General features: G+C 46.4%; 1 protein-coding gene across 12 annotated transcripts in view; it reads right to left on the bottom strand.

The window, feature by feature from the left end:
* Positions 1-2,158: 2,158 nt before the first annotated feature.
* The window catches only part of LOC140391729 (disks large homolog 2-like), a 1,606,854-nt gene continuing 1,596,659 nt past the window's right edge, over positions 2,159-12,353 (bottom strand). For all 12 annotated transcript variants that reach the window (XM_072476520.1, XM_072476521.1, XM_072476522.1 and 9 more), the window contains one exon: positions 2,159-6,702. In XM_072476520.1, coding sequence (XP_072332621.1) covers positions 6,596-6,702 — 107 coding nt within the window. In that variant the 3' untranslated portion in view covers positions 2,159-6,595. The remainder of the gene's footprint in view (positions 6,703-12,353) is intronic.

The following is a 12,353-nucleotide window of genomic DNA, read 5'->3' as shown; positions in this document are numbered from 1 at the left end:
AATTAGAGGTGAAGTTTTCTTTTCCATGGCCAAATTGCTAAATTAATCAAGATTAATTAGTATTCTCAAAAGGTCTCAACAATGTAAGGACTGAAGGTGCTTTTTTGGGGGGGAGGGGGGACACGATTTTATGAAACCCACAAGGGCTGGAAAAGTAATGGGTAACTTAATTAGGCGGCATGGGAATTTTGATTTCTGATTGGCAGGTTGAGATGCAGAGATAAAGTTTTACATTGAGTATTCATGGCATACAAATGTATTGTAAGTCAAAAGTCGGCACTGACTGGCATAATGCCATGAATACTCAATGTAAAAAGTTTTTTATTCATGGCTTACCTTCAAGATAAAGTTAGTGGCGTGTGAGAATCTTGTGGCACCCAGCTCACAATCATTTAAAGGTGGTGTGCACCTGTCAGCTTTTCACAGTTGTGTGTAAGAATAGCGGTTTTATTGTTTAATTCTATGGCACAAGCGAGGGGAGCAAGAGAATCGACTCTTGCGTGGAGCCTTGAGACCAGCAAGGATGATTCAATGGTGGGGGCTGAAGTGGTACCGGGGGCGAGATTCTCCGACCCCCCGCCGGGTCGGAGAATCGCCGGGGGCTGGCATGAATCCCGCCCCCGCCGGTTGCCGAATTCTCCACCACCAGATATTCGGCGGGGGCGGGAATCGCCCCGCGCCGGTTGGCGGGCCCCCCCCGCGATCCTCCGGCCCGGATGGGCCGAAGTCCTGGCGCTAAAACGCCTGTCCCGCCGGCGTAGATTAGACCACCTACCTTACCGGCGGGACAAGGCGGCACTGGGGGGGTTCCGGGGTCCCGGGGGGGGTGCGGGGCGATCTGACCCCGGGGGGTGCCCCCACGATGGCCTGGCCCGCGATCGGGGCCCACCGATCCGCGGGCGGGCCTGTGCCGTGGGGGCACTCTTTCCCTTCCGCCTTCGCCACGGTCTCCACTATGGCGGAGGCAGAAGAGACTCCCTCCACTGCACATGTGCGGGAATGCCGTCAGCGGCCGCTGACGCGCTCGCGCATGCGCCGCCCGGAGATGTCATTTCCGCGCCAGCTGGCGGGGCACCAAAGGCCTTTTCCGCCAGCTGGCGGGGTGGAAATTCGTCCGGCGCGGGCCTAGCCCCTTAAGGTTGGGGCTCGGCCCCCAAAGATGCGGAGGATTCCGCACCTTTGTGGCGGCGTGATGCCCGACTGATTTGCGCTATTTTGGGCACCAGTCGGCCGACATCGCGCCGATACCGGAGAATTTCGCCCCTGGAGTGGGGTCAGGGACTTGGAGGAATGAAAGAGAGAGATTCAGGGAAGGACAGAAGATAGGGTTGCAGGCATGGAGGAGTGAAGTGGGAAGGGCCTAGTATCCTGGGAATGATGGCAACAGTCAATCAAGGGAAGAAAATGAGGGATAAGTAGGGCGGTGTCAGTACGATACAAATGTGCATCCATCTCAGGGTGTTGGCTGGCAGAGTTCTTACAGGGATTGGGTTCAACATTTCGATCAGCTGAGGGTAATCTTGGACAACATCCTTTACAACGTACAAAAGAGAGGGTTAGTTAAACTTGCAGGTTCATCCATGTACCACAGAGTGGTGAATACCATAGTGGACATAAACATGAACATTCCAATAAGAACAATTCAAAAACACAACATTGTTTCTTCCACAATAAAGGAAATATCCCCAAATCCCCCTAACCATCAATCCGTGCCTTGAGGCATGCCTGTACATTTAGCTCTCGGACTCAGCTAATCTCAAAAAATGATGATGATACACACATGAATCAAGTGTATCTAATGTGATGTGAAAAATTTACAAGTGAAATTTAAATTTGAAAAGCATCTTTGTGTTCTCAACTTTTATGTTAATGGCACTGTATTTGGGCAGGAAGGTTATGGCTGTGATGTCGAGCCTACTCGATTGAGCAGGAAGCTCTTTACAGCCTACTGTACCAGCTTCTCCCGCTGCTAAATCATACTTTTTTTTGCATTGCATGCTGTTGGAACTTAGAAATTTAATTATAATCACACAGCAAATAGCTAAAAGGGAGAATGCGGAAGTGGCGCACAGTTCCATTTACGTCAGGAATGGCAAGATGTCGACAAAATCCCTGGCTTGACGTATATGTCAGAAATGAAGGGATTGGCACCGGAAAATTCAGCTGCCATATTTATTTACAGTACCACGAACAGTACATTGTGTCATTCACACCCAAGGCTTTTACACAAATTGCACAGATCCTTTGAGACAGCCGAGCTACAGCTTTCATTTGTTACAACTTCAAAATAAAGTCTGGTTGTGGTCAAACCACAAAAGACATGTTGCTTTAAACATGTGGATAATTACTGCACCATAAAACTGAGAATTTTGCTGAGACAAACTTTATTAAAGCTATACTGAATGACCCATCATGGTTTATGTTGGAATAGTGTACAACACTAATTAAAATTTGAAGTGAGAGGATAATTTAATTAACATGGGTCTTCTATTCCAGTATAAAGTCTGCTGGAGTGTTCATGATAGCTAGTAATACACTGTTTAGAACGCACCAATTTTACATTGTTATCAGGTATGTTTCTGCTTTGATTGCTGTTGACAGAACAAAAATTGAGGTTCTTTTTAGAATATCAGTTTTTGGTCCCCTGGTTTCTTCAATTGATTCAGAATTTATTCTCCAATCAAGTGTTTGCATCAGAAAGTAATTATTGCTGGGAATCAAGTCCGAAGAAAGCACCATGTGTTAAATTTAGAATAGCTTACAAATAAAATTTAAATATTTTTCTCAATAAAATTCATCTGTGCAAACTTTAGATTATTAAATGAAACTCCTCTGTAACAAAACTCTTAAAAACAGGAAAGGAAGGCAAGTAACCAACAGTACATGATAGCTGACAGAACTAAATGTGCTTATGATAGTGTACAGAGAAGTGGCTTTATTGAATTCAGGTTATGCAGGTTCAATGTGAAATAATGCAGCCAACAATTGACAAAAACATGGAATTGTGATCAAAAGCAACAAATATATATATATATATATATATATATGTAAGGGTGTCTTTATCTGAATAAAGGGTAATTTAATATTTAAAATCATTAACAAGCATGAGTACTTATTTATATTGTTAAATATACAACTGAATTCTTTATTTCCGTGTGCTTTTTTTTCTTCACACAAATGGAATGGAAGGAATTGATTATTTACAATCAATAGGTAACGAATCTATATTGTCAAATCCTCTATACAGGTAACTATGAACTTGTTCCAGCAGTGGAGCTTTTTCTTCAGTCTCATCCAACTACAGCAGGTACTGTAGTATCAAGGTGTAATCTGCAAGTTTTGAAACAAGGCCTTTCCCTCTGGTTACATTATTTTCCCGCATTTATTACAAAATGTGCAAAAGCTTTAAATTCCTCAGGTTAATTGTTGCATCTAATTATGGTAAGACCAATGGGTCCTGGCCCCTTCAAGTTCCCAGATTTTGACACAGTGGAATATTTGGAGTACTTTCATTAGGGCTTTTATAAAAGTAGAGACAGATGATTTCACTTCCTGTAAAAATATATAGGATCTAGAAGACTTCCCCCCCACCCCCAAACCCTCTTCAAATAAAATCCCTTAAGATCATGTGAAGGGACAATGGCATATTGGTCATTCCATATAAAGTCTAGATTATGATCAATAGCATAAATTCAAATCACTTTGCAGGTCTTTAGAAACTAGAGAAAAGTTGTATTAGAGAGCTTTACAAATAAATTAAAATAAAGTACACACACACTAAGTATGTAACTTTGCTTTGGAGATTTCAGGATAATTGGTTTGACGTGCATTGACTGAAGTGGAAGGAAACAATAGCAATTGATAGAAAACAGAAAATGAAGGAAATACACAAGTCAAGAAACATCCGTAGAGAAAGTCAATTACATTTTGATCAGAAGTCATCATTTCTATTTTTTCCCCCACAGATGTTTCCTGACCTGCTAAGTTTCTTTACATTTTCTGTTTTTATTTCATATTTCCAGCATCTGCAGTATTTTGCTTTTGTACTCCATGGGAGCTTAAGTTCAAGTCCTGTAATATCCAAGTGCTGTAAGTTTAACTCCTGAGAATTCTAACATCATGGACCAATAGTTAATAAATGTTCTGCAAATAGCTGGCCAAATTGAATTGAAAGCTTCACTGATGGGTCAATTTATTTACTCCATACCCATTTTCCCCCCAAGAATGTTTTACCAATTGCAATCCTGGAATGCATGTTGATAAGTGCATAGTATTCAGTAAAGAGTAAGAGAAAGAAAATGATAAGACAGAAGAGCATGTTCTTGGAAAAAAATGTAATAGTTCTAACAATAGGTCATAGGTCATCACCCTGAAATATTAACTCTGTTTCTCTCTCCACAGATGCTGCCTACCTGCCCAGTATTTTCTTTTCAGCACTTTTTGTTTTTATTTCAAGTTTCCAGCATCTGTAGTATTTCCCTTTGTGTAAGTTTGTTCTTACTTAGATAAATGCACCATCTATTTGGGAGGAAGAACAAGATGGGGCAGTATAAAAGAAAGAGTGCAGTCTGTGCAGGAGCAAAGGGACCTGGCACAAATCATTGAAGGTGGCTGGAGGTAGAGAAATTAGTTAGTATGCTATATGGGAGCTCAGGTTTCATAGGTATAGGTATGGGGTACAAAAGAAAGGAAGTTATGATGAACTTTTATAACATTAATTTTGCCTCAACTGGTGTATTGTGTCCAATCCCAGGCACCGGTCTTTAGGAAGGATGTGAACTCAATAGAGAAGGTGCAGAAAAGATTTACAAAAATGGTTCCAGGGATTAGGATAGATTGGACAAGCTGGGGTTGTTCTCATTCGAGAAGATAATGTTGAGAAATTTGATAGAGGTGTTCAAAATCATAAGGGGTCTAGACAGAGTAGTTAGGCAAAACTGATTTCATCGGCAAAAGGGTTGTAAACCAGAGGACACTGAGTTAAGGTGAATGACAAAGATGAAATAAGGAAAACCTTTTCACACAGCAAGTGGTTAGGATCTGGAATACACTGCCTGAGAAAGTGGTGGGGGCAGTTTCAATCATTGCTTTCAAAAGGGTGAAAGATTTGAAGAGAAAACAATTTTGGGGCCATGGGGAGTGGAACTAGCTCAGTTGCTCTTGCAGAGAACAGGCATGGACACAATGGGCTGAATGGCCTCCTTCAGTGTTGCAACCATTTTATAATTCTAAGATTCCATTTATTCAGATCTCACTGGACTTATAATGGGTATGGAGTATTTTAAATTTGTACTGTAGACTAAAATTGAATTTAACTATGATCAAACCAGTACTGGACAAGCATAATCGTACTGTGCACCTTAAATACAGCAGTTCATATAGTACAATTCACTCAATAACACAGAAGATAAAATTCCAGCTAAACAAAAAAAATTAAAAGCAAAATGGATAAACTATGAAGAATTGCTATAATAGCTTCAGTGTAGAAACAGCCACGCAGCACTGAACTAAATATTAAATAATAAATTGGATTGAACAAAAAAAATAATAAAACATTGCTATGACTATGTAGGAAATCACACTGACATTTTTTGATTGTATTTAGCCACAGTCATTAAACTTCAAACTGTAATGCAGAGCACACAAATTAACATTGACTAATTAGATAGAGGATAAAATTTCAAGCTTGCATGCTTATTTCATAAGGGAAGAAAAGTAAGTGAATCTTCACAAGCAACATTTGGAGAATTCAATGAATTTACTGTTATTCACAAATCAATTGATTATCACTTCATTTAGATTCTAATCGCATAAAACCAGTTGCAAATTATCCTGCTCCCTAAATTTCTTGAAAATAATACTTCTAGTCAATGCTGAATCTGTCATAAAACATGTCCAATAGACTTCACAGTTTACAGCAATATATTTCCTTTACTATAAATTATTTCAATAACCTCTGAATACAAATATTAAAATTTATATTGTATGTATTGAAGCTTATCCTGATTTTAACCAGTTGTCAAATTAGACACATTCTAAAATGTGTTGAACACTTGAAAATATTTCTTATTTGGATTTTATAGATGTGAGTCCATCTTTATAGAATGTTCAGTCTCAACACAAAAACTTGGTTAAAAAATGTAATGATTTCTATCTGCATAGTTACAAAATCTGCAGGATTTTGCTTTCTAGTGAATCACTAAATCACACAGACTGGCTGGATGTTCTAATACTGGGCACTGCCCTGTCAGGGAATGAAACTAAATACAGGAGTCCTTGCTTTGTCCATTTGATTATAATACGGGCTAAAATGCCTTATTCTTGCATACACTAGTGGCTTGGATGCACAAGTGCTGTAGAATCCTCCAACGTGTCCCAGAAGCCCTTTCTTCTTTGCCATATCTTGGCTTGGTTGTTTTTGTATCCCCTCCCCCCCTGACCATAGCTCTAACCTGTGCAGAAACATCCTGCTGAGCTTCTAACTCAAAGTACATTCATGATTATGTGTATGGATTGAGATTAACTTGCAATTAAAAACAAATTAAATGTCACTATCTAAACAGGTGTTCTCATCAGTCTCACATCTCTGGCTGATTCACAATTTCTCCTTTGAGGGAACCCAAATGTACGGACCAGATTGATCTTCAATGGCTAGTTTACATTGGTTGTAAATCGCTTCCAAAGTTTCTCCTTGTACTATTGCTGTGGGTTTAAATAAAAACAAGAATTAATGTTTGTGTTTTAAGTTTGATAATCATCCTCAATTTTAGTCTTGATGAAAATCCTCCCTCTGGTTATTATGTTATGCTGGTCAGTAAACAGTAGATATTACTCGAAACGCAGGAATAGGAGATGGTCATTCAGCCTATTGAACTTGTACCATCATTCAATTACACCATGGTTGACATGTATTTCAACAGCATTTAATCCTTTGATCCATATCCGTGAAAACTTTGTTCAACCAAAGTGACTCCACTTTCACATTCTTTTAGGGGGACGGAATCCCACAATTAAACTCCAAACACTACTGAGTTTCAGGGCTTCCATCAAACCAAGTCAGATCAAAATTTGCAAATACCATTTAACTTTGGTTGCCTTAAAATATATATACATCAATCCAATTTTATTATGAAGAATTTGTGTAACACCATATATACTCTCAGAATATCCCAAAGTGCTCCAAAACCAATTAAGTATTTTGAAATGTAGTTACTGTTGTAATGTTAGAAATGTGGCAGCAACGTGTGCACAGCAACTTCCCACAAACAACAATGAATAAATGGCCAGGTTGAGGAATTAATAGTGTCCAAGGTACTGGAAGAGCTCTTCTTTTAATAGTACCATGGAATCTTTATGCCTGCCTGAGAGGGCAGGTAAACCTTCCATCTGAAAAATGGCACCTTTCACAATGAAGCACACCTCGCTACTGCATGGCTGTTCTTCAAATATTTCAATGATTAAAGTAGTGCAGACCACACAGACAGATACCCACTGCATGGCGAATTGATACAAGTCTATATAGCACCAAACAAATTTCTCCCCCACTTTATTTTAAATATATTACCTTTTAATCTTTATTTATTCATTATGGGATGTGGGCATTGCACATTTATTGATTTCAGTGGGTATTTGAGAGTCAACAACATTGCTGTGGATCTGCAGCCACATGCAGGTCAGATCAGCTAAGAATGGCAGATTTCCTTCCTTAAAGGACATTAGTGAAGCAGATGGGTTTCAATGATAATTGACTATGGGTTCATGGTCACCATTAGACCCTTTACTGAATTCAAATTTCACCATTGACTCCATCTGCACCTCCTGCTGCCTGGGGAAAGCGGGCAGCATAATCAAAGACCCCTCCCACCCGGCTTACTCACTCTTCCAACTTCTTCCATCGGGCAGGAAATACAGAAGTCTGAGAAAACGCATGAACAGACTCAAAAACAGCTTCTTCCCCGCTGTTACCAGACTCCGAAACAACCCTCTTATGGACTGACCTCATTAACACTACACCCTGTATGCTTCATCCGATGCCGTTGATGCGCAATCAATTACTCTCGGGACAAGGTGAGTCATAACTAATAGCCTTTAATCAGCTAGAACTGTTCCCCAGCAGCTTCGATACAGAAAGTGAAGGCTGCTGGGATGGCATTGGTTCATATACTCCGCCTCTCAGGGCGGAGCTATGTACAGCAGCCAATGGTAGACTCCTGGGTCTAGCCAATGGTCATCCACCTCTCAGGTACCGCAATACCTGGTATTACCACATTCACCCCGTTAAAAAGAACCCGGCGGGGTGATGGCCAGCGTTAATGTCGCCTTTCGCATGGTAGGACCAGGTATAGAGGTGCCGTGATGTCGAGGGTAATAGCAAAGTGTTCATGGTGCAGCAATCAGTCGATCGGGTGGTCTGGTCGTCCTTCTGGAGTGTCTGGGCTTCGGCGGTGATCCTGATGGGGGCCCTGGCGGTTGCGACTCTGGGAACGTGGTGTCGTCCTCCCAGGCAGCTTCGTCACCTCTAGGCGGCGCTGTTGGGGCGAAAGGTGGGCAGGGGGGCGGGGCGCCAGTAGGGGGCGTCGGTGCTTGTTCAGGCCTGGGTAGGGGCGGCGGGAGTACTGACCCTCCGGTCAGGTGCTGCGGGGAGGGGGGGGGGGGGTGGGGGCAATGGTGAGGGTGCGCGTGGGGCTCCGGTGAGCGCCAGGTCCCGAAGGGAGACCGTATCTTGGTGGCCGTCAGGGAACGTTACATAGGCGTACTGGGGGTTGGCATGCAGCAGGTGGACCCTCTCGACCAACGGGTCCGACTTGTGCGCCCTCACATGTCTCCGAAGAAGGATGGGTCCGGGTGTCGCTAGCCAGGTTGGGAGCGAGGTCCCGGAGGAGGACTTCCTGGGGAAAACAAGGAGACGTTCATGAGGTGTCTGATTTGTGGTAGTACAGAGCAGCGACCGGATGGAGTGGAGGGCCACCGGGAGGACGTCCTGCCAGCGGGAGACTGGGAGATTCCTAGACCGTAGCGCCAGCAGGACGGTCTTCCAGACCGTGCAATTCTCCCTCTCAACCTGCCCGTTTCCCCAGGGGTTGTAACTGGTCGTCCTGCTCAAGGCAATGCCTTTGCTGAGCAGGAATTGACGCAGTTCGTCGCTCATAAAGGAGGACCCCCTATCACTGTGTATGTACGCGGGGAACCCGAACAGTGTAAAGATACCCTGGAGGGCCTTGATGACAGTGGTTGTGGTCATGTCTGGGCAGGGGATGGCGAATGGGAACCGGGAGTACTCGTCAATCACGTTCAGGAAGTACGTGTTGCGGTCAGTGGAGGGGAGGGGGCCTTTGAAGTCCATGCTGAGGCGTTCAAAGGGATGGGAAGCCTTTATCAGGTGCGCCCTCTCTGGTCGGTAGAAGTGCGGTTTGCACTCCGCGCAGATTTGGCAGTCCCTGGTGACGGACCTGATCTCCTTGATGGAGTAGGGCAGGTTGTGGGTCTTGATAAAATGAAAGAAACGAGTGACCCCCGGGTGGCAGAGGTCCTCGTGGAGGGATCGGAGGCGGTCCGCTTGTGCTGTGGCACCAGTGCCGCGGGACAGGGCATCAGGAGGCTCATTTAGCTTCCCCGGATGGTACAAGATCTCGTAATTGAAGGTGGAGAGTTCTATCCTCCACCGCAAGATCTTGTCGTTCTTAATCTTGCCCCGCTGTGCATTATCGAGCATGAAGGCAACCGACCGTTGGTCCGTGAGGAGAGTGAATCTCCTGCCGGCCAGGTAATGCCTCCAGTGTCGCACAGCTTCTACTATGGCCTGGGCCTCCTTTTCGACCGAGGAGTGGTGAATTTCGGAAGCATGGAGAGTGCGGGAGAAGAAAGCCACGGGCCTGCCCGCCTGGTTGAGGGTAGCCGCCAGAGCTACGTCGGACGCATCGCTCTCGACCTGGAAGGGGAGGGTCTCGTCGATGGCGCGCATCGCGGCTTTAACAATGTCTGCCTTGATGCGGCATAAGGCCTGGCGGGCCTCCGTCGACAGGGGGAAGGTTGTGGACTGGATCAGGGGTCGAGCCTTGTCGGCGTAATTGGGGACCCACTGTGCATAATAGCTGAAGAAGCCGAGGCAGCGCTTTAGGGCCTTGCGGCAGTGAGGGAGGGGGAATTCCATGAGGGGGCCTATGACTCCACTTCGCACTACGTAGCCTAGAATGGCTAGCCGGTCGGTGCTAAACACGCATTTATCCTTATTATAAATCAGATTAAGGATATTTGCGGTCTGGAGAAATTTTCGGAGGTTGGTGTCGTGGTCCTGCTGGTCATGGCCACAGATGGTGACGTTATCAAGATATGGGAACGTTGCGTGTAAGCCGTACCGGTCAACCATTCGGTCCATCTCACGTTGGAAGACCGAGACCCCATTCGTGACCCCGAAGGGAACCCTTAAAAAGTGATAGAGCCGCCCATCTGCTTCAAAGGCAGTGTACTGGCGGTCACCATTACGGAGGGGTAGCTGGTGGTAGGCAGACTTGAGATCCACCGTGGAGAAAACCTTGTATTGCGCAATCCTATTCACCAGGTGGGCTATACGGGGGAGAGGGTACGCATCCAGCTGCGTAAACCGGTTGATGGTCCGGCTGTAGTCAATGACCATCCTATGTTTCTCCCCGGTCTTTACCACCACTACTTGAACTCTCCAGGGACTGTTGCTAGCTTCGATGACCCCTTCCCTCAGCAGCCTTTGGACCTCCGACCTGATAAAGGTCCGGTCCTGGGCACTGTACCGTCTGCTCCTGGTGGTGACGGGTTTGCAATCCGGGGTGAGGTTCGCAAACAGGGAAGGCGGGTCGACCTTAAGGGTCGCGAGGCCGCAGACAGTAAGGGGGGGTATAGGGCCGCCAAATTTAAAAGTCAGGCTTTGCAGATGGCACTGGAAATCCAGCCCAAGGAGGGTGGTTGCACAGAGGTGCGGCAGGACGTACAGGCAGAAATTGCGGAATTCCCTGCCTTGGACAGTGAGGTTCGCTAGGCAGAACCCCTTTATCTCCACCGAGTGTGACCCGGAGGCCAGGGAGATCCTTTGGTTAAGGGGATGGGTGAAAAGAGAACAGCACCTTACCGTGTCGGGGTGAACAAAGCTTTCTGTGCTCCCAGAGTCGATCAAGCACGACGTCACGTGGCCATTGATGGAGATCGTCGCAGTAGCTTTCACAAGCGTCCGGGGCCGACTCTGGTCCAGAGTCACCGAGGCCAGCTGCAGAAAAGGAGAGTTCTGGTCGGGCAGCGTGTAGTCGGCTGTGCTGGGGGCTGGAAGCCCCATCCAAGATGGCGTCAGCCATGGGTCGCACATGGAGTCTGGGGATGCAGAAGATGGCGGCAGCAAGGGACAAAATGGCGGCGCCCACCTGTCCAGCGTGGTGGCCGGGTGGCAAAATGGCCGCGCCCATGGGTCGCACGCAGCCTGAGGATAGGGGGGTGGCGGTGGGCGCTGGATGGCCGGGGCCTGAAAAAGGGGCTGCCGATAGTCGCTGGAGACCGCGGCCACGGCGCGGGCCTGGAAGACCCCGACATAGTGGCCCTTCTTGCCGCACCCTTTGCAGGTGGCGGTGCGGCCCGGGCAGCGCGGGCGGGGATGATTCGCCTGCCCGCAGAAAAAACAGCGGTGTCCGGCGGCGGTAGCGGGGCGTCTCGCCACGCAGGCTTGCAGGGTTAGAGGGAAGGTCTGGGGGGCTGCCGCAATGGGGTGCCACGCAGCCCAGGGGGCCGCCGCGCATCCGGGAGCAAAGGCCAGCGCGTTGTTATACGCAATGTCCATGGACCCCGCCAGGGCCCGTGCCTCAATAAGTCCCAGTGTGTCCATTTCTAGGAGCCTTCGGCGGATATCGGGGGAAGTCATACCTGCCACGAAAGCATCCCTGATCAAAAGTTCAGTGTGCTCGTTACCCGAAACTGGTGGGCAGCCACAGTTCCGGCCCAGCACCAGCAGTGCCCGATAGAAGTCTTCCAGCATTTCTTCAGGGCTTTGCCTCCTAGTCGCCAGCAGGTGAAGGGCGTAGACCTGTTTCACAGGACAGATATCGTGTCCTTCTAGCAGCTCGATAGCTGCAGCATAATTCTCCGCCTCCTCGATCAGAGGGTAGATTCCAAGGCTGACCCGCGAGCGTAGAAGGTGCATCTTTTGTCTTTCCGTGGGGGTGTCGGCGGCCATGTCGAGGTAGCCCTTAAAACACGCCAGCCAATGTTTGAAGATTGCAGCAGAGCTGTCCGCGTGGGGGCTGAGCTGAGGGCACTCCGGTTTGATACGGAGATCCATCCTTTCAACTGAAGTTGTAACAGATTTAATTGATGCGCAATCAATTACTCTCGAGACAAGG

This window comes from Scyliorhinus torazame, chromosome 15, assembly GCF_047496885.1.
Source record: "Scyliorhinus torazame isolate Kashiwa2021f chromosome 15, sScyTor2.1, whole genome shotgun sequence".
NCBI classification, from domain to species: Eukaryota; Metazoa; Chordata; class Chondrichthyes; order Carcharhiniformes; family Scyliorhinidae; genus Scyliorhinus; species Scyliorhinus torazame.
The sequence above is the reverse complement of the archived record's forward strand: the minus strand, read 5'-3'. Positions and strand labels throughout refer to the sequence as shown.